Source organism: Drosophila persimilis, unplaced genomic scaffold (genome assembly GCF_003286085.1).
Source record: "Drosophila persimilis strain 14011-0111.01,24,50 unplaced genomic scaffold, DperRS2 tig00000520-arrow-pilon, whole genome shotgun sequence".
NCBI lineage: Eukaryota > Metazoa > Arthropoda > Insecta > Diptera > Drosophilidae > Drosophila > Drosophila persimilis.
In genome coordinates this window covers 2,139,375-2,166,425 of record NW_020825317.1, presented here as the reverse complement: position 1 = coordinate 2,166,425, position 27,051 = coordinate 2,139,375, and the positions used below count along the sequence as shown (strand labels likewise).

At 39.4% G+C, this 27,051-nt stretch overlaps 1 protein-coding gene and 1 long non-coding RNA gene across 4 annotated transcripts; one reads left to right on the top strand and one right to left on the bottom strand.

The window, feature by feature from the left end:
- LOC6602699 lies at positions 1–9,353 on the bottom strand. Of its 3 annotated transcripts, XM_026990026.1 has the most exons (4): positions 2,569–3,052; positions 2,013–2,260; positions 1,019–1,394; positions 1–953 (listed from the first exon to the last, which is right to left on the bottom strand). In XM_026990026.1, the coding sequence occupies exons 2-4, from the start codon at positions 2,057–2,059 to the stop codon at positions 741–743; spliced, it is 636 nt and encodes a 211-aa protein (XP_026845827.1). In that variant the 5' UTR covers positions 2,060–2,260; positions 2,569–3,052; the 3' UTR covers positions 1–740. The 3 variants fall into 3 exon arrangements, with proteins under 3 accessions (XP_026845827.1, XP_026845829.1, XP_002027726.1); XM_026990028.1 differs by lacking the exons at positions 2,013–2,260; positions 2,569–3,052 and adding an exon at positions 8,682–9,353; XM_002027690.2 differs by lacking the exon at positions 2,569–3,052 and having other exon boundaries at positions 2,013–2,347.
- LOC113566082 lies at positions 4,920–27,051 on the top strand. Its single transcript, XR_003408930.1, has 2 exons — positions 4,920–5,349; positions 26,699–27,051. It is a non-coding gene; the product is annotated as an uncharacterized LOC113566082 (long non-coding RNA).

Sequence of the window (27,051 nt, the reverse complement as noted above, 5' to 3'; positions counted from 1 at the left end):
TAAATTTAATAGGAATTCTTTATTTTTGGAAAGCAACACTAATTGTTCCTCGAAAATGGTTTCGTTAAATTTCCATCTTGTTATAAGGATGCAATATGCAATCTTAGCTTACGTAGTATTATATACAGTATTTAGCTAGGGACTATAAGTAAGTAAGTAAGTAAGTACTAGGCAACTACCCTGTAATTTAATTTCCGCCCTTCCTTGGCATTCAGTAAGTGTACGTATGTACGTATGCAAGTGTGCCCTCGTGCAAATATACATATGCATGTGTCAGCAGGTATGTATGCATGTATGTACGTGGGTAAAACACCACGGTACTTTGGTAAATTCAAGGTGTAAGCATTGAGAGTGGTTCTGTTCTGTTATCGTTTCAGGCTATGTACAACTTTGGACTAGATGCTGTGGTTTTGTGGAGGAATATATGTATATATTTACAATGCGAATACCGAGAAGATCGAAAAATGATGAGGTTTGAATGCATCGAATGCTCTACAAATTAAAAATACTAGGTGGTTAGAACCGAAGTAAATACAAAGCCACAATTATATGAGGCTATAACTAAGCCAGCCGGTAGGTATATACAGATAGATCAATTCATTATTGATGTGTCGCACGTTGAGGCAACATTTGGGTGTGATCCGTCAGTGGGTCAAAATAGGTCAAATATAGTAGTCCGCTGCGCTGCCTGTTGGGGAAAATCTCTTTATTCTCTCTCCTCCTCCGCAATGGTCCGCGTCCTATATGTGTAGAATGGCTTCCGTCGAGGATATTGATCGGCTGGCACTCGACTTGGACGATGTCTGCGGCGGCTCCATATCCTTGCTCTGTTCCAGATCAATATCGATCACCAGGCAGTCGTAGGACGGTGGCGGCAGCTCGAATTTCAACACGCTTTCATAGCTTGGAGGCAATGAGTCCACAATGCGCAACACATCGTTTTGGGAGTTGATCTAACCAGGGGAATAGAAATAAAGAGTCAGCGATGGGACCTCTATGCGATGCTATCTCTACTTACGTGCGACATTGCTCCGTTGGTTGGTCGATTGCCGGCCTCGTCTATGGGTCCTGCCCAGATGCAGACGCCCATACGGTGCGTGACATAGCCGCAGATAATCACGCTGATCACCAGCATTCCAATGCCCAGCGCAAAGACCAGCCAGCGCGACTCGACGCTGTTGTCGCGCAAATTCTTCTCCAACTGCAGGGCGCACAGAATCAGTACGGGCACTGCCACCATGGCCACCAATAGATCAACTATCGGACGCTGTGTGCTAGGTCCGGCGTTGAGCGGAGCTCGGCCCGTCCCTGAGTGATAACCAAAGTTATGGTTGCTGCTGTTCGGCGTCAGTGTAGAACGGGCCACAACTGTATTGTGGTTCTGTAGCACCATGCTGAAAGGCAAAGAGGGGGCAGAGATGATTTAGTCAATCTAGTCTCATGTTTATTCGATGGGAACCTAGGGTAATTGTTAATGCTCAATGAATAGGTATGAGATCCGACCCTCCTTTGATCGCACGATTCCTCCCCTTTATGCTACTTGCGAGTAATCGCTGAGATAGTTAAACAATAGATTCGTCACATATTGTATGAAATCCATTATATTTACAAAAGTCTTTTAAGTCTTTCCCAATTTAGTAATTCTTTTCAAACCATATAACTTTCGATGCATTTGAGAGTTGAAAATATTTTTGAGACGCCTTTCCTCGTTGAGATCTAGACTCTTCTGCAGATTTTTAAAGAGCTATGGTAAATACGTATGTATATATATACATATGTATATGTATCATCATAGTATATGATTAACTTCTACGGCTTCGACTAAGTGAGCTATGTTTGTACGTAAGATCTGATCTGATAAGAACTTTCATTCGAATCCTATCTTACTCCTATGCTTGCTAAATATTTTAGGTACTATATACCCTTCGGTCATAATGATGTACATACATATGGATATATACATATGTACCACTATTACTACTAGTGGTGTGGCATTTTGTACGTGGTCATACCTGGGATCAAAGGCGTTAATCAGCCACAAGTCATAGACGGGCCGCATTTCGGTATCGGTTTTTGGTTCTCTCTCTCTTTTCGGTGATTTGTTTTGATTGATATCAATTGATTAATTTATTGTTGCGGTCATTCAGTTTTTTGATTGCATATTGATTCAATGATTCCAAAAAGTAACTTATTGGGTATGGATATTTTCACTTGAATATCTGATCTTCCCTTGAATCCATTGAAGGGAAGTTGGAAGTGTCTGAAGTGGAGCCAGGGATTAGTTGTGAAGATGTTACCCCCCACTGAAAATAATGCACACGGCTATAGGCAGATAGGTTTCAGAAAACCTTTTGGTTTGATTCAACTTTCAACCTTGAGCCGTTTATAAATAAGTATTTTTTTAGTAGGAATATAAGACTCCATGAATACATTTCGATTTCAATTCTGCATTGGGTTTATTTATTATTTAAGCTTCGGTAGGAGACATTGCTTACTAAAAGTCCCTGTTAAAATAATATCTAAAACCTGCTCGCGACAACAACACTGTGTTCACACATATATACATACACATATCTTTGTTTTCTGTTTCTGCAGTGGTTTTTCGCGAGGAGACTCTTCTGATTACGTTTTCACCGGCTAGAGCTCTTGGCCATAAGCAACTCAAGCGAGGAGCAGCGAATCAGGGCCAGATGTGATCAATGGGATCCACATTTGTGTCGCTCAAAGCGGCGCATACTTGTAGTGTTAGTCTCCCCCTTTCCAACTTCGTCCGCAGTAGGACAAGCTTATCAACAGACAATACAGTAGGAGAGATTGGAACCAGGAGTGGCTCTGAGCCGAGAGGGAGGGGGTTCACTTTACACCAGCGATAAGGAGAGGCCACCGGTTGCACGTGATATGAGATATTCTTATAGAAAACACTTTTGAACGCATTATATTTCCACATCAGTTGCCAAGGCGGCGTCTGTCAATTAACTCTTGAGCATTGGGTTTCGGTTTCACAGGCAAAAACAATAGAAATTTAACAACAGCCAGCTTGGTCGAGCTGAAACCGACTTGGGGCGAACTGGGCCGGTCAAGTGTTTGAATACAACTGGAAAAGCGTCCCCACAGCGAGGCCAGCGAGAATAAACGGAGTACTATTTCGAGGGTCGTACCCGAGTGATGTACTTCCGACTACCGGGATACCCAGGGGTCACAATACTGCAGGGTATATACCACTCAAATACAAACTATTTGGTACATATCAGTACCTAGCATACAACTGTATGTGTAGATTGTATGTGTAATAGAATCCCCAAAACAGCCAAATGCCCAAAACACCTTCTTCTCAATGGGTAGTACCCAAAAACATTAAATTGCAATTTAAGAATGACAAGCGAAGCAGAAATTACATATTTTTGTCAATGCGGTCGTGTGCGCAGTAGACACATTACCAGTGGAGAAGGGGGCACAGCCGAGGGTATTGGGTATTGGGAAAGGTGTAAGAGAAGAAATAACAAATTGTAGCAGGGAAATTATAAAGTTTCCTCTCGGGCATTATCTAGAAGCGAAACAAAAGCCCAGCAGAAGCAGAGCCAACGAAACCGGTTGCCGCCAGCTCGGCTTGTTCAATATATTTTGAGCTTTATCTGAACTCTGCCAGAGTTCATAGGAGTGCATAGGAGGTACCGATACCGCCGAGACAAGACGCAAATGGTCGTAATTAACGCTGAAGTCTTGAAAGTGTGGATTGGTCTACTTATTTCTGAAGATCTGCATAATTTTCTTTAAGATTACCCTAATGGAACAAGATGGAAATTTAATTTTTCTAAAAGTAAAATTTCCTAGAAATAAATGCTAGTTAAAACGAGAAAGATTGACTAAACGAAAGTTCTGTGCAAAGTTGCAGCCAAATAGCTCCAGGAACCACTTAGCTTGCATTGAATCAGACAGACGGACTTAGCTATTACGATTCGGCTGTTAGTCCAGATAAACAATGTACGTACATACAGACATACAAACTTTGTAGGGCCGCAAATACTTATTGATAGCTCCTGGAAATCGTGTAACCGAACTTTAATGGATAAACCCATTAAACCCTTATTCAACTCCGTGTAGAAATTAAAGTGTTTGCATCGATCAAACTTAAATTTTCACTTTGGACTAAATTAATTAAATAATTAAATTAAGTTGGATAAAAAGCAGATATAAAAAGTGTTGATTATTTTATTCTTAAAATCGTTGCATTAACAGATCAAAGGGCAAATATATTGCCATCTGGTAATACATTGGCACGATGTAAAAGGTTGATTTGATCTAGTTGTTTGCTTTTAAATAGTAGTATTTGTAGTAGTAATTTGCATCGAAACTTTTTTTGCTACCTAAGTGGATCCTATGAATTTCGTCGAATACTGAACCGGCAGCATATACTTACATATTATATATGTGTCTCAACTATGTATGTGTATCTAAAACGCTCTGATTTCCTTCGATGGTGAAGAATTATGGATATATGAACTTGAGTCCGAAACAAACCAGTAATCGACGGTATGGGTATTTTACCGCGGTCCAAATGTCACAAAAGTAGTTGCAACGAACCATTTTAAATCAACTGGTCGCCTGATTGTTCGAAAACTGGTCAACTGTTCATCCTCTAATTCTGAGTGGTAATTAACAATTTTTTGGTCGAAAGATGTTGTAACATTGAGAAAAACCAACCTCTAAATACGGATTTTACTTTTCTACCTTTTTTACTTTTTTCTGAAAGCTCACGCCGAAAGAGGCAGATGAAGTCTTCGTTTTAGTATCTCCTCCTTCTGAGTACTAACAGTGCTGCGGAAATATGTTAAAACGTTGCAAAATATGTATTAATCTTCTTGGAGAATAATTTGTATCCCCCTCCCCCCACCACAAGGGTACGCCCTTGCCTCAGGGACTTCTTTTCTCTACCTCTGCATCCCGCTACTGCTCACATGACAAATGCAAATATGGAAATGTCCATAAGTGTGCATCATTATCAGCTCAGACAGCTTCGGACTGATAAGATGCCTCTGTCTCCGCTCTTCCGAGGCAGGGCCTGTCCGCATATACAACCGGTTGTAAACACTTTGTCATTCGCCCTCGTTCTGGTCGTACCGTACCCTCTTCGAGGAACTTCTCGTTCGCAGTTTGATTTGAATGATTTAGTGCCCAAATGTGGAAGATGTCGTCGTTAATTTATGAATCCTTCGGCGGTTTCGGGGCGAGGACCCAGTTTTGGATACAAGAGCCGTTACAAAGTGTTAGGATTTTAATGGACTCTCGTTTACGTAAGAGGGTCGTTGTCGGAAATGTCAGCGCAATAACCCTTCCCTATATATTTATAATGTAAGTTTCGTTGGGATCGGTTGTCGGATCAACATACTTATATATTGTATACAATACTATACAATAAATATATGTACATATGTATGTGAATTTTAGACCACAGCTTCGCAAAATAAAATGTACAGTCAAACTTCCATTCGGTTGTACGGTTGTGGTACGGAAGCGCGTAATAGAGAATTTCGACCGTATTATCTAATAATAAAGCAAACTAAATTCTACATGATCCAAAACTGATATCAATCTCAATTTTTAGTTTTTTATGCGCTCTGTGCAAGTAGAGTATACTTATATATGTATGTATGTATGTATGTGTCGGCTTTCTTAAGCACAGAAACATTTCAGACAGATATATTACGCAAAAGTTGAAGATACAAATCATGTTTGAGCTATCAACTTCCGTCTTGCGTCAGAATCGGTAGACTTCCGCTCAGGGCCTACCTCAGCGTCCGCTACCCCTTGCACAGTGCCAGATAATATGCGAAGTACTACGTGCCCACAAGAATTTAGAATAATTTTTGCATATTTTCATTTGTGAATGAGGAGCATCTCATCAGCATCAGCTCGAGTCGATGACCAGATGCTGAATGCAATTAAAGGCATGTACGTGTACATGATAAACTCGTATAAATTATCATACAGGGTACTCCCTCAAGAGAACAAGGCAGCTTCCCAGGCCCTCCAAATAGAAAATCTCGATCCGCTATTGCATGTCACCACCAGGCACGTAGTCGTCAAAGTGTCATCTGCCTGACGAAATGAATACATTTTCTAAATACAAATTAGCCTTGTGACTCTAATAGCCATACACGCCCACAAAAAATACAAACATTGAAACTGAATAAAAAGTATGCTTTATATGGGTATACCTGTTGCTGACTTTACTATACCCTAATCTTATACAAGTTTCTTTTCGCGAAATGTGCACTTACTTCATGAGCTTGATTTTAACAAAAAACAGAGTGTCAGCTGAAAACTAGGCACTGGCCCAGAAACCCAATTGGGTCCAAGTGCAAAGATCAGACATAAGAATATATCAGTATAGTATAGTAAATGCTCGTGAAAATATTTTATAGTCTGCAGATATCGAATTACTGATGACTCTGCTTGACTTTTTTTCGAATAAGGTGTAATTCTTTTTTGAGCAAGTTTGCATTTTCAGTTTTCGGACCGATACGTTCGTCTCTTCTTTTGTCTCTTCGTAAGGGTCTACGGATCTTCGGATTCACGGATGAACTCGGTAGGGTAATTCATTTTTGTAAATATTTCCTTATTTTCTTTAGCTAAAGGTATACTCAGAAAATATAACAAAGATTCTGAAAACCACAAAACGATATGATTGAGTAAATTTCCCTATTAGCTTAAACCGAAATGCGTTATATCCGAGCGCCAGGTTCAAATCATACGATTCAAACTTCATTCTTTCCTTCGCTTTATAAGGGAAGTACATTTAGCCTCGTCGTTGATCTTCTCGTGCTTATCAGTCCCCTACTACAGCAACGGAAACTGCGCAAGCTCCTCGACCATATAGCGCTTAAGCTGTATGAAAGCATTGGAATTTCCAAAGAATTACCATGGTTTTCCCATGTCAGAAGTTATATAGAATAAATTTCTACATAGAACGTTTTGGGAGAAGTGCTGAATCGGCGGTGCTGTAGTGGTTCGATAGATAAATATATGTATACATATGTACCATTTTGATATTTTTTTAAGTTCATTCAAAGTGTTTTCAAGTACTGATGCATGACGAAACGAAAATATCACAAAGATTCTGAAAACCACAAAACGATAACGACGATATGATTTACACAAAGTGAGTGAATTTGGCTATTTGGTTTCGTCGCAATGCGTGATAGCAAAGCGACAGGTTCAGTTTATACGATACGGTACTAGCGAGTTTTTTGTCCTGAGTAGAAATTTGAGTAAATTTGCTACTTTTTTGAACCTATGATCCGACATCCCTTAGCATTATCGGTCGTGGGGCAAGCCATAGAGCACACAGAACCGCAACAGCCGCAATGTTTTTAATTGTGACGATAAGTACAAGAATCATAAAACTAAAGCAGAGGCAAAAGACAGAGGCTTAACAAAACAAACGCCCACAGGGCAGAACAAATTCTTGGGAATCGTTTGGACTAACTAGCAAGGGAGTCACTCGGATATACATATGTACATATGTATGTATATCGCTTACGTTCTCAGCCATAGGTACATATGTACATATGTATGCACGTACATGTGTATGTACGAGTATACGTATGAGCCTTCCATAACTTAAGTGCTTTACATGAACCAGAATGAAGCAATAACGATGATTTCCCAGACCGATCCAACCAAGGAAAGAGAGTATTATTAATGTATTAATTGATCCTATCCGAGTGTTGTTAAATTGTGAATGGGCGAATGTGTTGAGGCCGTTGTTGATGCCTTTTAATTGACCGAACCGAGCTTGTGAACCGAGGGAGGGTGGATGGGTCCCCTTCTCATTGAAAACTGAGCATACATGTACATGTTGTATGTATGTAGATCTCTTTAGCTTTTTCTTTCCTCTTTTTGTACCGTAATTCCTGTTTGGTCACGTAGCCTAGTTTTGACAATCATTGGAACGATCGTAGAAACAATATTCTTTTTAATTTTGTCCTCGTTTTTTTGCTTTTGTTTGCTGCTGGACTACGCAAGAAAAAACATATATGTATGTATATACATACATATAAATGTACATATGTATGTACATTTGTATGTATAGTTTATGCATGTACATACATAGGGACATTTTTACACACAAGCAGACATATACATATAAATAGATGTACATATATAGCAACTAATAAAAGCTCCTATCAATAAATTGTATTTATCTGTTGTTCTCTGGCTAATGATTCGCGTTCTCCTTGCTATAAAAATACGTAAAATTTTACCTACATATTTCAGAAAAATGTTTCATATGAATGTTTACTTGAAATTTTGGAACAGTTTTAGTTTTACCATGTTATCGGATCGCAGTTGGAATTTGATATTTTTTTTGGAACCTTTCATGGAATGATGCAACTTTATTCCGAACACTATACGATACTATCGCTGCCGAAAGGCAAAAACACCTGTTTTTCTTATCTACCTCTTGGATAGTTCCAATTTTGTGCGCCTCCTAAATTGCATGGCATGGCCCACATAGACCATCACGCACATATGTATGTACATGTGTATGTGCACACTAAAACACAGAGCATCATTTCCGTAGCTGTCTCTCCTCCTCCTTTTCCTATTTTGTGAGTTTTATTTATAGCCGTAGAATGAAGGGTGAGGAGTAAACATGTTTGTCGGCATTTCGTACTCACTTGAAAATTTCTCTGTTCGCTTCTCTTCCTCTTCCTCTCGCTCTTGTTTCTACAAAATCCCCTCACTCTCTGTTTGTATCTCTTTGGGGGCTGGCTTCTGCTCTTCTTCAAATCGAGTTGTCTTTTTCGCACATTTGAGAACAACACAAAACAGAAAAAGAAACAAAAACAAAAAGTAAAACAAAAACCCGAAAACGTTGTGTTTTTATCGAGAATTATGCACGCGATTGGGTTGGTTTTAAGATCGCTGCCGCAAGTCGGTGCAGCGGCAAGTTGAATGGACTGTCTATCTGTGCTGGCTCTGGGTATATTCGTAGTGCTCCTCCTTGCTTTGGTTGGCCTCCTCGCTGCTGCTACTGCCTACTCTCTCGCAATGGATCCAATGCCCGTGAACCATCACAACTATTCCACTGTGAGTAAGTGGTTGATGTTCGCGGATAGTGCTGCCTCCTTCGGCAGGATAGATACATATATCGTTTGGGCTCCGATGACCTTTGGACAGCGGCGGAACGCGACGCGAATATAATAGGAACAATACCGAAGATGACCGGTCTATGCGTAGGAACAACGTTCATATACTCGTGCACTCGGAATCTACAAAACTTTTTTATTTTTTCCTCCTTTCATTTGATTTTTCGAATCAGTCGCGGAGATCCGATCGGGATGAACCAAGGCGAGCATTGACTAAGCAGCAACTGTGCCGATCGCTTTTGCGTCTGCTCTGGCTTCGACTGTCTCTACTCACGTCTGCTGCTCACGTCGACGTCTCACAGTGGGGCATGTTTGGAATGTTTTCTCCCCAAAAACCAAGCTGTAGAATACGAAAAACCTCGGGACCACAGTATGAAAAACAAGTCGGAGGTAGACAAAATTAACATACATACATATTTAAATATATACATATTTGATTGATGGAGATTTTTAGAAAATCGGATAATTAAGTATGTATGAAGCTAGTAAGGGATGGCATAGAAGCATATACAGACTATTCGGCACTTTGATTTTGCATTATTTTAAGCTTAAACGATTATTAATCTTATTAATTTTTATGCTGAAATACTTAGTTTAAAAATGATAACTTGTATATTTTTTAAAATAATCTCTTACTGATGATATGCGAAGTTGTTTTGACCACCATCCATACTGATGTGCTCCACTGTGCGTCGACGCACATTCAATGACGTTTTTGTTGCTTCTGTAGAAGATTCTCTGCTGTTGCTGTTGTTGCTAAGCTTTTGCTCTCTTTCAGAGATGCGCAAGGGCTGAAAAGTGGCGATCACAATGAATGGCATGCCAGCATATTATTTATTCTCTTTTTGGTACCCCACCCAGACCATTAAACGGTCACAGATTTGTTGATGTGTTGTTGATTCCGTACGATTGATTTCGACATGGTTCGTTTGATGTACTTGCTGTAAGCGTATTGAGTTATTTCAAATTTATAATTTTTTAATACAAATGAACCTTTACGACATTTTATTGTTAAAAATAAAATGAGTTCCTTTTTGTATTTTCTTTGGATTAACCTGGAGATAATCCGAATCTCTTTCAAGAAATCTGCTGGAAAGCCTATTCAGATCTGGCATCACTAGAACAAGTTGCGCTCTCTCGTATCCACACAATTTTCATACCAGGGTAAATTTATAACAAGATATGTATATCTGAGTGACTGCCTCTTTTTGAGTAGAATAAGCATAGACATAATACCACCAAAAGAGACGGATAAGGAGGCTGACAAGCAGCTTCTGCTGCAGTGAGAGTATAGAATAGATCCCCTGTGCTTACTCTAGCCCGTAGCTAAAGAGCTTTAAAAAGATCATCACGCTCTGAACGCTCTGCTTGCGACACTGCGTAATGGCACCAACAACTGAAATTTTAAGAAGTTCGAATGTACATACTTAGCTACTAGGATGTAGTGGATGGAAAAACTGGGCATAATAATGGCTTAAATCTAAGCAAACTAAACGATATTTTCAACTTTTTACAAATTTGTAACCATGAATTTATTTTTTAAAGCTGTGACCTAACCTATTTAAACATTTACGAATGAATTTTGTAATTTGTCGATCCTTCTGAGTTGACAATAACCTCATAGATCCGATTTGGAAGTGACTCGTATGTACATATGTACATACATATGTGCATATATAAAATGTATGTACAGTTGAACTTCCAGAGGTTAGGTTAGGTTAATCCGGACGGCCCTCAGCGGGGCTCCACATGGGCCAATATGGCCCTTAGTTGTCCGGATAGGGGGGGTATGAACCGTCGCGGCAGTATTTACATTTACATTGTAAAAGAAACATCGATTTAGTTTCGTAAGCCGATCGCCTGGACATGAAAAGCAGACTGAGCATCTCTTTCAATTTTTTCTTGCACTGAGCTTCGCTTGAGAGATAGAGGAAAAAACATAAAAACATGTAAATATGTATGTATATTCTTTATGGGGTTGGAAACTCGTCCTTTTGGCTGTTTCTAAGCGAATAAAATATACCCCAATACTCCACAAAAAAAGGCAGCACTTTTGTGATTAATTAATGAAATTTTTTTTTTAAAACTTAATAATATTTGTTGTTGGTTTTATTTAAGATTCAATATTTTTCTATTAGTCATTTAAAAAATATAATACTGTGAGGTTTGAAAATTGCACTAGTTAATCTAAGCATTTCGTGCTTTTTCGGTTAAACTTCGACGTAAGACGTCATTTTCGATTTCAACCAATTCAGTTTGAGCATTGTTGATTCGAATAATGCGTTTTTTTCTAACCATTCAGATATCTGATACAGACATTATTTGTACTTGGTAAACGAAAAATCTAAATTTGCGAAAAATTGTATTTATTTTCTGCCGTCTTCCTGGGAGTCAGTCCATGAATGTTTTCACAGTCATTTTTATACGTGGTACTCGAAGCGTATAGGGGTATATTCGATTTTTGATGAAAGGGAATGTGTGAAACATAGACGGAAGCGATTCCCATAAAGTATATGTATATATTTTTAATTAGCATCAAAAGCCAAATCGATATAACTATGTCTGTCTCTTCGTTCCGATGAACGCCTACATCTCAGAGACCATAAAAGCTAGATCAACCAAATTTTCTATCCAGTCTCTAGTAATTTCACACTGTTCCAAGTGTATTTCGCCCCGCCCCTTAACTGCAGTGGCTACGCAACGACTTCAACGCACGTACTCATTTCCTTGTGCAGTGTGCGCCCACTGGCGGTGGGAAGCGAGATAGAAACACACATTTGTACATACATATGTACACACATACTGACTGAGAATCGGGTATAAATGTAGAGTCGCGGCCCCAGCTGCGGTTCACAAAGTTCCCGCTCGCTTACTCTGCGAATTTGAGAAGCCTTTTTGTTTACAGAAAATTTCGAAGAAAAGATAAGTTTTAAGTGACTGACTTGATGGCTGATCTGATTGTTTTTTATACCCGATAGTCAACAAAAATATAGGGGTATAGTAGATAACAGAAGACAGTGGATGTGTGTAACACCCAGAAGAAAACGTTTCCGGCCGCATAAAGAATATATGTATATGTACATATGTATTCTTTAAAAGCATCAATAGTCGAGTCGATAAAGCCATGTCTGTCTGTCCGTCTTGTTTGATGCCCAGTTCTCTGAGACTATAAGAGTTTGAGCAACGAAATTTTGTATCCAGACTCCTGTGATATCACAATGAATCAACATAGGACGAAAATCTGTGGTATCCACAATTTTGAAGGTACGAGAAAACAGAACTTCATAGAATGACCATATCTACCAGATTGCCGGATCTGGATCAGATCTGATTATTATTATAGCCAGAACAACACAATTTGCAGCGGCTACGTAACGTCGTCCACGCGCTTACTCATTCCCTCTCTTTCACACACTCTTCCTGGTGCAGTGTGCGCCCTCTGGCGGAGAGAAGCCATACTGACAGAGTATCGGGTATAACTGTAGACTCGCGACTAGGGAGACTAGCTGCGACTCGCAAGGTTCCCCCCTCGTTTGCTATCGATTGAGCAATGAGTTCAGATTTCAGCACCCACTGCTACGTACACACAAGCACGGATGAATAGAAAGTGGAAAGAGCGAAAGCGGCGTGGTTTTCCGATGAAGCTATCTTGTCGCGATACATTTGACTACGCAAAATATTGCTAAAACTGAAAACTAAAATACACAAGAATATAAAAAATCCATATACGCTAGACTTTAAGAAGCTGTGCAAGCTATTTTTTTAAATAATTTTTGCTATTCAATCTATGAAAATAGGTAGTTAACCAGCGTCGTTTGACACTGGATTCTTTAGTATCAATTAAGATCAATTTCCGAATACCAGCACTGACAAGAGTAGACAGTGAAAGATCATACATACATATGTATGTATATATGTATGTATATACTTACATGTATGTCATTTTTTATTGACATTCAATTTATTGGTCTCGGGGACCTTTATGTGTGAATGCACATTGTAGATAAATACATATGTATGTACATACGTACGGCGCCTTTGTTACAGAAACAGCTCAACGAACAAATGTGTAAGATTTGCTGCGCATTCAGTAAAAGTTGTTAAATATACAAATAGCCATATCACAATAAAATATCAATATCTTAAACAAGATTCATGACAAAAATAAATAAATACAACATGTGTTCATACCACCTATTTATGTATATAAATACATATCTATGCTGTATGTATGCACTGGTATAGTATGATATACTACATACCCTTCCATTAATCAAAAATTATTCACATGGGCATATGTACAAGGTGTTCCCACTCTTTGAGTGTCACCTTAAATACATCCACCTTGGTTCCAGCTTTCTTGCTCTCTTTGGGGTCGCAGCATCTTTGTTTTGCTACCGGCAGCGCGTTGATAACAGATGCCGTTACTGTTGGCGTTGCCTTTGTCGCTTATCTGATTGCCAATGTGACACATTGAGTCGACAATGGGCAAACGCCTGCGTGGATGTGAATGTGGCTGGTGGCTGGTGGCTGGTGGCTGGTGCGGAGAGTTGTTTGCTTCGCGATCTGCACACGCACACAAAAAGCGCAGTCACCTGATAAGGCAGACTCTCCCTCCTTCACTTCTGGCGTTTCTTCGACCACAAATGACAAAACAATTCCCCTCCTAATCTGTTTGCTTGCTGAGAAAGTGGTAAAGTTTTGCACTTACGAGTGTTTGTCTCTCTTGTTGTGCCGAGAATCTTAGAAATATATGTAGGATTTGGATACGTATTCATGTATGTGTGTAAATTGTACATATGTATCTATGTATATTCTTAAATAACAAATATGTACATGTTTATGTGCGTATATATGTATGTAATTGTGTGTGAAAAATGGAGGTTTGGGAATATTTAAGCTCTTAAGAATCCCACGAATCCCCGAAATAGATTTCTCTTATCAGTTTCTGTGAAAACCTGTTGAATTGGCATTAAATAATGCGGATTGCGTCATTGCTAATATCGTTCATGGGATTTTAAATCAAAATACAATTGGGTCAATGGATTATCAATGCAGCGAATGACATATGAAATAGTCAATCAACTTTGATATGGCAACAGTTGAAGTTAACATAGAAGCGGCGGAGAAGTACAGAAATTTCAGGATCATTTCAGTAATTTCACACTGAAGATAGACGAGTTCGATGTCCACACGAACAGTAAAATGATTTTCAGAAATATTTTCCAGGTAAAGAGAGGTAAGACAAACAGAGAGAAAGAATGACCCCTGCTGGCCCCATTTAAGGGTTTATAGCAGATACGTGATCAGGCTGCTTCCCCCTCATCATTCCTCACCAATCAGGGCTAGTCTCACAATGAATCGGAAAAGCTTTTGCAAAATGCTGGTCACGTACATATGAACATTGTATCTGTATCTAACCCATTGCTGAGGCTTGCAAGAGCCTGCCAAAGCGATTAAACTACCAGAGACACAAGCACACCGTTACATAGATAAAACAGGCCATATCCCAAAGGCAAATTGATAGCACAATCATCTTTATTGCGCTTGTACGGGACGGGAAGTCGCATCACTTGGGCTTATCGCAACCTCACTGAAAATAAGGTAAACAACAGCCATTCGGTTATCAGAGGGCGAGGTAGATACGACTTTACGGATGTACACACTGATATCATGTAGCACAACATCTAGTTTGTACATATGTATATTGGCTTGCCCGCAGTTAGAAAAGATACTATGTTTCACCATTTTAAGAAGTAATCGTACTTAGTAAAAACATACTATCCTAATGATCTAGGATGATCACGCTATCAGCCCCATTAAGACTGTCTTACATAAATGTAATAATAAACATGGGGGAACGTTGTGAGTTGCTGCGGCAAACGCCACTCTACATTTATACCCGATACTTAGTCAGTATGGCAGACGCCTCTAATATACAACAGAAAATCCGTCTGAGCAGGTCGTCGGGCGCTGCGTAGCCACTGCAAATTGATTTGTTCCTTTTGGCTTTAAAAATTATCCGATCTGAACCAGATTCAGCAATCCTTCTTCAAATCCATTTTCACCACAAACTTAATATACCAGTATACTCATTTTAAGTATAATTTATAAAAATAAAAAAAATAAATACTTTATCAAGAAAATTTGGACGTTGCAATGACTGCATCTTACAAGAAGCGATGCAATTACTGCAGAAGGCTGTTAAGCGCGGATCCCAGGCAAATTGCAGCCCTCCTCCAGCCCAACCGACCGAGGGGCGCTGCCGCATGACGCGCGAAGCGTTAACCGAGTCGAACGCGAACATGCAGGAAAGATAGCTGTTAGACTAATATACGAGGAAAATTAGCACTAAACTTACTAGGAGAACTAAGCATACATTCAAAATACAAATACGAATACCACTATAATTACTAATTACTAGAAAGGTGTGTGAGGATTAGTAATTTAATAAGAGGAAGAGAATTAGTGGTGGATATAATATGGTAATATTATAATCCGAGCATAAGACCTTAAACGGTTAATGCAAGGAATAATTCGATCTAAAAAGTGGAAGGAAGAACGGTATAAAATTTCTAGTAAGTTCAATGGGAATCGTGAAGTTTATGCGGCCCAACAGATCAGGGCTGTCTATGTCACCCTTGATCAAGTTGTTCACAAAAATCACGCCAAGCATTTTTCTACGGTTAACTAAGGATGGGAGGCTTACTAATAGCAGTCTATTATATTATGAAATGCATGAAACCGTTTTCTTCTTAAAGTTTTGGAGAAAATTAACAAAATAACGAATTTTTATACCCGATACTCAAAATGAGTATTGGGGTATATTAGATTTGTGGTAAAAGTGGATGTGTGTAACGTCCAGAAGGAATCGTCTCCGACCCCATAAAGTATACATATATATTCTTTATCAGCATCAATAGCCGATTCGATTGAGCCCTGTCTGTCTGTCCGTCCCCTTCAGCGCCTAGTGCTCAAAGACTATAAGAGCTAGAGCAACGATGTTTTGGATCCAGACTTCTGTGATATGCCACTGCTACAAAAATATTTCAAAACTTCGGCCCGCCCATTTCCACCTCCACAAAGGACGAAAATCTGTGGCATCCACAATTTTAAAGATACGAGAAAAACAAAAACGCAGAATCGTAGAGAATGACCATATCTTTTAGACTGCGGAATCTGATCGGAATTGGATCGTCTCATTATTATAGGCAGAATAAAGAAAACAATTTCATTTTTTCACACACGTAACATAGCCGGCTTTGCTTAGCGTAAAACATTAGCGCCTAGATCTCAGAGACTATAAAAGCTAGAGCAACCAAATTTTCCACACTCCTGAGATATCGGACCTTGACGAGTTGGTTTCAAAATTTCGCCACACCCCCTTCCGCCTCCGCAAAGGATGCAAATCTGGGGATATTCACAAGTCTCAGAGACTATTAAGGCTAGAGTAACCAAATTTAGTATCCGCACTCCTGTTAGATCTCACTATAAAACGTATATCTCAAAATTTCGCCCCACCCCCTTCCGCCCCCACAAAGGACGAAAATCTGTTGCATCCACAATATTGCACATTCGAGGAAACTAAAAACGCAGAATCATAGAGAACGACCATATCTATCAGATTGCTGAATCTGGATCAGATCAGATCATTTTTATAGCCAAAAGGAACAAATCAATTTGCAGTGGCTACGCAGCGCCCGACGTCACGCTCAGACTGATTTTCTGTCTCTCTCGCACGCACTCTTTGTCGTGTCGTTTAATATTAGCGGTGTCTGACTTAGTATCGGGTATAACTGTAGAGTTGCGGTGTCCGCAGCAACTCACAACGTTCCCCCTCGTTTGTATTCTAAAAATTGTGGAGACCACTGATTTTCGTCCTTTGTGGGAGCGGAATTTTGTAACAGTGTGATATCATAGGAGCCTGGATACAAAGTTTGGTTGCTCCAATATACATATTCATTCGGCGTCTGAACTATCTGAGCTGTTTCCTCCACGCTTCCTTTCCAAGGGATGATTTATTAAGATTATTTGAGATATTTTAGAAAAAATTATTTTTCTTGTGACATATATTTTCCTATAAACCTCTCAATAATTAACAATGTAAAACTTGTTTTAAACTATTCGAAGATTAACTAAAGCACGCCTAAAAGTGGTTAATTACAGCTGTTAAAGCATATATGTACATCATACATATTGTTTGTTAGGCATAAAAAATCGATAATAGATTCTGGAACAGATTCTGCTACGAAATTTAATTTGCGGGGGGCTCATCCGCTCAGTCATACCGCGAATACACCATTCGAGCCATATCTATCCGGTCATTGCTTTCTCGTTAAAGCTTGTCCGAAACTTCAACTACACATATGTACATATCTATAAGCTTAAAGCTTCATCTTCCATTCTGGTGTGGTACGTCTCGTTGCGATGCCAGTGCCTACTTTCAGGCTATTCATTCATAACCAACTGAAAACCAATTAAAATAGGAAAAGTAGAATTTTGCGGTATTTTTTGGTATTTTCATAGTCGTATTTTCTTTTACTATTTTATATATAAGTGGTTCTGGATAAGTGGACTGTATAAATTTGACTAGGTTTTATTAAATATATTTAATGATTATATTATTATTATTATATAAAGCTAATAAATAGTTAAAACTAGGTATTAACAAAGTATGGGGCTATAGCTCCTAAGGCCCTAAGCTCACTAGATTATTATTATTTATTATACTATTTCTGTGCATTTATACATATGTACAGGGATGGTTTTATATGCGGTTTTATGTAGTGAAGGATTTTTGAGTGATCTAGATAGTTGAGGATTATTTTTTAGTTTCTGTTGGTAGGATTGGAGATGTATTGCATGGGCTCGGTGTTGTGGAATATTGAGGATCTTTGTACAGAGAGGGCGGGGCATGAGTATATAATATGTCTTAAGTCTATGGTTGAGTTGTGGCACAGTTGGCGTGCGATGGATGATGTTTTAATCCCGTAGTGACCATTGGTGAACCTTGTGTGACCTTTAGATAACTTGGTGTCTTCTGTTTACGTTGTTTAGGGGTTTGGGGGGAGGATGAGTGGAAGACAGCTTGATAATTTGTTGGTACCAAGGCCCTGGTACCCCCTGCAGGGGGAAGTTTTAATGAGGGGGTCGGTTTGTTTGGATAGGAGAATTTTCTTACGGAATTGGGAGATGTCGTTTTTGATATGATTTGGGGTATATATGAGGGGTCGTGTTTGGAGGTCATTTGGGCTGAGGTGTCGGCAATTTCGTTCCTTTTTATGCCAATATGGCTAGGTATCCAGATTAATGTTATTATTGGGAATAGTTTGGTTTCAAGATTACGGATTGTGGAAATTGTTGGGACTGATAGTTGCGGATATAGAGGAGAGTGAGTCTGTGCAGATAGCGTGTCTTCCGCAGATCCAGATTTTATGGTTGATGTCTCATTGAAAATGCTATAGCTGGTAATGGCGGCTGCTCTGGACCCGTCTGTGAATATCAAGCTGGGTTGGGGGAGGTTGGATTAAATGGTGGGGCAGAGCTGTAGGAAGACTATTGGGGGGCTGGTGTATTTGGATAGGGTGATGTTGGTTGATTTAAGGATGGTTGTAAGGTTGAATTTATTGGAGTTGGAGGTTTTGATCGGGGAGAACGGGATGAGGTTACTCTGGGATACTTGTTTGGCTCTGTCAATCGTGCTAAGCAGTCTGTGTTTTTTTAAGGTTTTTTGGGAGGGTGTTTAGGGGGGTTCATTTAGCGTAGATGAGGTTTTTAAATATTTTTCCAGTTAGAAAATTTCGCTTGTTTTCCAAGGCGTATCAGTTCGCTTCAGATAGTAGGTAGTTAGTGGGTGTGCGAAACAAAAAATTTTAATGTATTTTCAAAAAGAAAATTTTAGCGAAAGGTGTAGCTCTGTGGTCCTTTGACAAGGATATGCAATAAAATTGGCGAACATTCTAGCTCAGAAGCCGTAAATTCCTGTTGAGTTTTATTTTAAGCGAAAAAAATAAAAATCATAGATAATCATTATTTTTGAGTTTTATTTTTTTTTTTGATCAAGAATTATGATTAAGTCTAAGTTTTATCAAATTACTCAAAAATAATGATTATCTGTGAAGAAAATCGTAGAAAATCAAAAGTTTACAAATCATAGCGGCAATGCAGAGATTGTACAAAAATAAAGATTTTGGTGTAAATAGTGTTTTTCTAGGTCCATTAAAAGTAAGAGATTAAAAAAAAAATAATAATAATGATTATTTACGGTGCCTGGATTAGAGATTTGATGATTTGTAAAAGTGATGAGGTGTGGCAGCTGAATCGTTTCCGACCCCATAAAGTATATATATTCTTGATCAGCATCAATAGCCGATAGCATCAATAGTCTGTCTGTCCGTCCGTCCGTCCCTATTAGCGCCTAGTGTTCAAAAACTATAAGAGCTAGAGCAACGATGTTTTGGATCCACACTTCTGTGATATGTCACTGCTACAAGAATATTTCAAAACTTCGCCCCGCCCACTTCCGCCCCCACAAAGGACGAAGATCTGTGGCATCCACAAATTCAAAGATACGAGAAAACCAAAAACGCAGAACCGTAAAGAATGCCCATATCTTTTAGACTGCAGAATCTATCAGATTGCTGAATCTGGATCAGATCGGATTATTTTTATAGCCAAAAGGAACGTTGGACGATACACACATCCATTTTCACCACAAACTCATTTTGAGTATCAGGTATAATTAGAACATCGTCCGTTCGCCTCGTCTACTCAATATTAAATGAACCCATAGAGATAATTTATTATGTAAATACTCGATAGAAACGTACATTACTTCTCGCTTAAAATAATTTTATCGAGTTAGAATATTCAGTTCCGTTTCGTTCGTTTCGTTTTTAATCAAAGTCGACTTATATTTCCCAATTATTATAATTGGACGTTGACATGCAGTGACTGCATCTTTCAAGAGGCGATGCAGTTACTGAACCGTCAAGTGGCCCGCGTGACACCAGCAGAAGGCTGTTACGCGCGGATCCCAGGCAAAACGCAGCCCTTCTCCCGCCCAACTAACCGAGGGGCGCTACTGCATGACGCGCGACGCGTTAACCGAACCGAATGCGAACATGCAGGAAAAATAGCTGTTCGTCTTACATACGAGTATATGTGAGGAAATTTAAAACTAAACATTGCTAGGAGAATTAAGCGTCTATTCAAAACACAAATACCACTACAATTACTAATTACGAGAAAGGTACATACATGGTATGGTAAAGGGAATTATAATCCGAGCATAAGACCCTAAACGATTCATGCAAGGAATAATTCGATCTACAGAGTGGAAGGGACAACAGTATATAGTTTCTAGTGAATCTAAAGGAGTCGTGAAATTTATGCGACTCAACAGATCAGGGCTATCTACGTCACCCTTGATCAAGTTGTGCATAAAAATCACACCAACCATTTTTCTACGATGAACTAAGGATGGGAGGTTTAATAGCAGTGTGCTAGAGTAAGACGGGAGTCTCACACCCGCATCCCAGTTAAGGCCCCGCAGAGCAAAGAGTAAAAAGTTTTTCTGTACTGATTCTCTACGGTCCTGGTGTATTTTGTACTGAGGGCACCATACACAGGAGCCGTATTCTAAGATCGGACGAACAAGCGAGGTATAGAGAGTCTTTGTTATATAGGGGTCGTCAAATTCCTTTGACCACCTCTTTATAAGCCCAAGCACGCCCATGGCCTTATTTACCATGGTGGAAATGTGTTCGGAAAACTTTAACCTGGGGTCTAACATAACAGCCAGATCATCCACCAGGGTAATTCTCTCAAGAGAACCACCAAATAGGGTGTAGGGAGCCAACAAAGGGCTAGAACGATGAAATGTTATAACTTTGCATTTCGAGGCATTAAGGTGTAACAAGTTTGCACAACACCATGACTGAAAGTTATTGAGATCGGATTGCAAGCGAGAATGAAATGAAATGTCCTTATACTGGACACAGAGTTTAACATCTTCCGCATACATAAGTACTCAAGAGTATGTTAATACCGAAGGCAGGTCATTAATAAAGAGTGTGAAGAGTAAGGGGCCTAGATGGCTACCCTGTGGTACTCCCGAAGAAACCTTTACTGGTGAAGAGAGGGAGCTTTTGAAGAGGACTACTTGTGACCTGGAACAAAGATGGCTACAAATCCATCTCAGGATGTTGGGCGGAAACCCTAAAAGGTAAAGTTTATGTGCTAGAAGGGAATGGTTTACAGAGTTTAATGCTTTACTAAATAACATCCGTCTCTAAGTTACATTGAAAGCCTTTCATAATGAAAAAGGTAAACTCTAACAAGTTCGTTGTAGTTGATCGCCGCCTTATAAATCCATGCTGAGTTGGAGATATAAGTGACTTGCAGCTATGTTGAAAGTGCGGAGTTAAAACCTTCTCAAACATTTTAGGAATAGCGGATAAATTAGCTATTCCTCTATAATTTTTTGCGTCAGACTTGCTACCTTTTTTGTGGGAAGGTATTATTAACGGATTCTTCCAGATCGGGGGGAAGATAAAATAATCGATGGACAGGGTGAATAGCTTAAGCAAGGGTCCACACAGTGCTTCGGCGCAGTACCTGAGTACACAACCTGGAACCCCGTCTGGACCCGGTGAACACCGGCCTGACTAGTCGAAGATCATGAAGTAAAGAACAATCATTTAACAAGGTACTGAACATGCCGTTCGACCTCGGTAAACCGTATGGGTCGAATGAACAGAATAGCTTTCCTCAGAATAGGTCGTTTGGAAAAATTGGGCAAAAAGGTCGGCAATTGCCTGATCATTATTTGCCGACGTATTACGATATGATAGCGAGGTTGGGTGGGCGGCCATTCTACGCTTACTGTTTGCGAAGCAGTAAAACTGTTTAGGGTCCTGCATCGAGATAGGTAGTTCTTAGAGCATTGTGCATTAAAAACTAAAAAGTTTGACCGAGCTATTATATAGCGAGGAGAGCCAACTTCTTGAAATTTGTTAGAAAGTCTTGATTTTAAGTTTTTAGAATGGATACTTCTTTGGTAAACCAAGGGGGTTTTCCAGATCTAATCGGATAAGCCCAAGTATAAGAAGGACCAATCAAAATCCATAATGAGGTTATTAAGCTTCGCAAACTGGGCTTTACGAAAGCAGCGGACACGTTTAGATACCCCACTCGACCGATCCAATACAGTTGGTCCCATATCTAGCCACACTTCGAATGTAGGATGTTAGGCGCCTACAGGTATAGTGAAGTGCTCGGGTTAACAACACCATGGTCGGATCCGATACAAAGCACAGATCAAGCAATCCACCCAAGGAATTTTTCACATAATTGTCTTGAGATAGGGACAGGTCAGGAAAGCCGTCAACAAAGTCTTGTCGTGACATGGGCACTAGGTTACTAGACTAGTTTACCGAAGACCAAACAGTTCCTGGCAAGTTGAAGTCACCAAGAACTATCATACGATCTTTATCAGATAGCGAGGAAGAAACAGCGGTTAACTCTTTGTCGTGTCGTTTAATATTAGCGGCGTCTGCCGGAGGAGAGCCATACTGACTAAGTATCGGGTATAACTGTAGAGTTGCGGTGTCCGCAGCAACTCACAACGTTCCCCCTCGTTCTGTTTCTGACTAACACAGCCTCTAAATCTTCCAAGGAAGAGAAAGGATTTTAATTTTTCTTGGTTGAGTACATTTCTTCGTCTACATCCTTTGCTTCTGATGTTATTTGTTCGTTAAGGAATTCCAGGTATGGCCCAGCTTTGTCAGGGTCGAAAATTTCTGGGGTGTCCTCTTGACAGTTTTTTAGATTTTTGAGGAATCTCCAGGCTTTTCTTGAGTTCGATTTTACATTTAACTCTGTTAACTTCCTGGCATATTTTGGCAATTTTAACAGATTTTTTGGTATTCAAGTTGAAGACTAAGCAAGTCTATTACGATGGTCCTAAAGCTTCACCTGTTTGACCTTGGAAATATCATTTTTCGCCGAAACTGATTTGGCATGCTCAAGGAGATTTTTATTATTTTCTCCATTATCGGCCAGTTCTGTTGCCATTTTTCTTTTCAGCCATGATCCTGCATCACTGCAGGATACAGTCGTGGTCGTGCCATTTGATTACCTGAAGCACTAACCATACAGTATACCAAGTACCCAGTCAGCACAGATCGTGAACATTAAATCTATAGATCATATTTTAGGGTATCCCAACCTTCTGTGCTGTGCAAGAGACCAGACAGATGGCCTATTGAAATATACCCCACGCTTCTTCTTTCCTCTACAGGTACAGACGGCGGCCATAATTAATGTTGCGTCCAGGTCTTTAAGCAAAGAATCCGAGTTATTGTGTCCCTGGCTTCCAGGTCAGACATACGGATGTACAAGGATGTCACAAGCCTTCAAGCTAATTTTAAAGACTTCACATCAAATCAATGCGATTTGGCTATGGTTATTCCAAATTCTGGAAATTACTTTGACGAACTAAAACTACTGCGGAGTTAGAATGTGGCACAACGTTCAACGGAACTGCAATGCACAGGTGAATGGCAACCTGCACCTTAAAAAGAAACTCGAAGATTAATGGCGGTTGATTTGTGTGATTAAACGCTGTAGGCTGATACGCGCACGTTGATGAAAAACATGACCTGGGTGCCGCTTTAACGAATCCGTTGCAGGATCAGCGGGAAATACCCAGTGTTGCGGGCGTGGCCGCATCACACTATTCCTTCGGGGCGTCTTATAACGTGCAGTATCGCTTGCAGCGAGGAGCTATGGTGGAGATCAAAATTGGAGGATGGAGTCAATTCCCAAAGATCAAGAACGAGGAGCAAAGGGGAATCTCTGTGGCCTGTGCTAAGGTGACTTGAATCTACCATCCACTTACACTTATAATCCCAGTACCGCCTTCCAACAGAGGGGCTTAAGCCGAAAACAAGCTGAATTTTATTGGTCAAACGTCCTCACAAGCGGTTCGTACCGAGTGCTCCCCACACAGGACAAAAAATGTAATAGCTTTGAGCCAGAGACCTCCGTTGATCGCACAATAGTGCATCCCAATAACGTGCAGTAGTTCGAGGTCAATCACCAGTTCATTCAGGACGCACCTAGGCCTGAGAACACAGGTAACAAGCAGATGTCTGATTGCACATAGCCACGCCGGAAATCCCGTTGTGCGAAGCGCAAGAAGCCGAAGTGAAAATAAACCTGAGAATTTCATGCGCCATAAAAAGTAGCATATAGAAAAAAAGACAAAAAAAAATATTACAAATTGGCTTAATGGGACCGGGAAACCCCCAAGCGAACCCAACATGGATCTGAAGAAGCCTCAATGGTGACGAAGTTGCGAGTTGCGTTCCACGATCCTCAACCGCTGCCGATGCCCAGCCAAGCAAAGAAGTTTTAGAGTTTAGAGTTTTGAAAAGCGCACTGATACTATTTGGGACATACACATAGTAACATACAGAAATCTGACCAATAAATGTTACCAACGTTCAGTACATATTTGGGGGTTTCGTTATCATAAAAAATTTTTCTTTTGCTTAAATTAACCTTTTATTTAGTGGGGTTTAGTTTTTCTTGCTGAACAATTTACAATTAACACGGATTCTTTTCGTAGTATTTCTTGATTGTAGTTTAACAACACTATGCGAAAGTAATTTTTTACTCTGCACGAGGCAAAAATTAGGTTGTTGGCTTGGATAAAATGCCGCGATTGGGTGACTTGTCACCTTTAAAATTTTTTTTACTAGTCTGCAGCGCCGATATCCACGGTACGACCTTTCGCAGTTTTTTTTATTCGTGTCGATAGAGTGGATATACCTGAAAATGTAGCGACCAAAAGAACATTTTTTTTTTTTCGATTTTTAATGTTTCTTTACCTTTTTCATTTTTTATAATATTTTTTGTATTGCATGGTCCTTATTTTAGACGTTAGCTCTTTAGTGGCATTGATTCTCAACGAAATTAGCTATTAATCATTAAAATTTAAAAAAAAAATCAACCCCGTTTAATAATACACTAAGCAATGCCTACAGGCCCATAACCTAATTTATGTCTCGTGCAAAGTACATTTTAAAAGTTTCATTTTGTCGCACAGTGTAATAATTGTTGTTCTGGTTGTGGTTGTTGATGCAGCTTTGGTATACGATAACCTAAGAAAAACGTTTTGCTTTGCTGTCTGGTTTATTGCGGGTGAATAGCTTCTGCGTACAGTACATACATACATATATAGAATATTTATTTAATTTTTTGCATATTTGTTTAGCTGTAAACAGGCGAAACAAGTGGGTGCCAAGCTTTGCCACTTTTCTGGAATTTTCATTAATTTACTCCTTGCCTCAATATAGTTTACAAGGATGCTTTATATTTTATAGTAATTTATTCTAATTTTAGTTTTATACAGAGGTGGGTGGAAAAAAAAAACAGGAAGGAATGCTGAAAAGAACATCTTATATGTATGTTTTGTATTCTATTCTACATTCTAGCAAAAAGTAACGATAAGAAGCCAAAGATGAAATCAGAGTGCGTGGATACACAGATTTGGTTTTGGTTTCCTTTTTAGAATAACTATTTGATGTTTCCGAAATCGATTTGGGTTTCTACTACTCACATACAGACGCACATTGAGATATAGTTAGTATTTGTATATTATACTTAAAGTAAATATTTATATGTATATGCATGTATCTATATATACACATACATTTGTATAGGTATATTATTAACTATTTCCTTTGTTTAAGTTTTAGACACCATTTACAAACACACAGTTTACACCACTACAAACGGGAATCCATTATAATTAACGTTTAAATATGCTTTAGTTACAATACACAATTTTTTTCTTGATTTTTGGCCCAAAAGTGGACAACGCTTCCGGCTCCTCTGGCAATTGTGTACCTTTTGTGTGCATGTTAAATATGTATTTACGAGTAATTCCTATAGTTTTAGTATTCCGCCTTTAGTTTACTTTCCATTTGGCTTAATTCTAGGTCTAATTGCTACTTCAAAATGTGTGGAGACTTTCCCCAAAATCAGCTTGATGTTAGTGTAAATACATTTACATATATCATATATATGTAGGTAGTTATTATGGTTTAGTTATTATGGATTTCCCCGGAATCTGCTGTAATCCACATTTGTAAAAGAGAGAGAGATAGAGAGGGAGGGAGTGAGGGACATCCAAACTCTGGCTGGCACTCTAAGTTATGTATATACTCTCCCAGCTGGATCGTCGCTGCTATCTCCGTTATTGTAAAGCTCTCTTTTGGCTAACTTCCTATCAGCTATCACACCTTTGACCCTATTTACCCTAACTTTCTCGTGTACTTTTTGTCCCCAGCTGAACTTGACTTTTCCTTTTTATCACTCTGTCTCCCATCTCATATCCAACAACTAATATTCAAGAGAAAATAGTTTAGTATACATTTATTCAAAATTAAAGCCCCCGCTCTCTTTAACAGAAGTTTACGCACGCTGGACAGAACAATTTTACATGAATAAAATCATACCTATGTTTTTCTTTCCAGCTAACTTCTTATCGATATGTGAGTGCGCTTGTCTAGGCTTAAATCTGTGTCTGCGCGTGCGCATACTGTGTGACTGCAACGAAAAGGATAGAAACAGCCCATAGCCATGGTAATGCTGCTGACACACGTTACATTTTCAACGAACTCACATGAAAATCCTCGAAAAGGAAGGAACTCGAAAAAGGTGGAATGCCGAAGTGTGTATGGGAATGTGTGGACAGAAGATGCTTGACCAGAAGTTTGGTGGATTCTGTTTTTCTTTGTTTGCAAACTTTTTTTCCAGTTCAAGGTTAATTTTCGATCGATTTTCATTTTAAGCTAATTACTTATGCGATTATAGTTCTTAGACTCCG

Bases quoted from the DNA above. Each gene is read 5' to 3' on its own strand.
- LOC6602699 (XM_026990026.1), bottom strand. From the start codon at position 2,059: ATGCGGCCCGTCTATGACTTGTGGCTGATTAACGCCTTTGATCCCAG. The intron at 1,395-2,012 runs GTATGACCACGT...TTTGCCTTTCAG, and splicing joins ATTAACGCCTTTGATCCCAG to CATGGTGCTACAGAACCACA. The intron at 954-1,018 runs GTAAGTAGAGAT...TCCCCTGGTTAG, and splicing joins CCAACGGAGCAATGTCGCAC to ATCAACTCCCAAAACGATGT.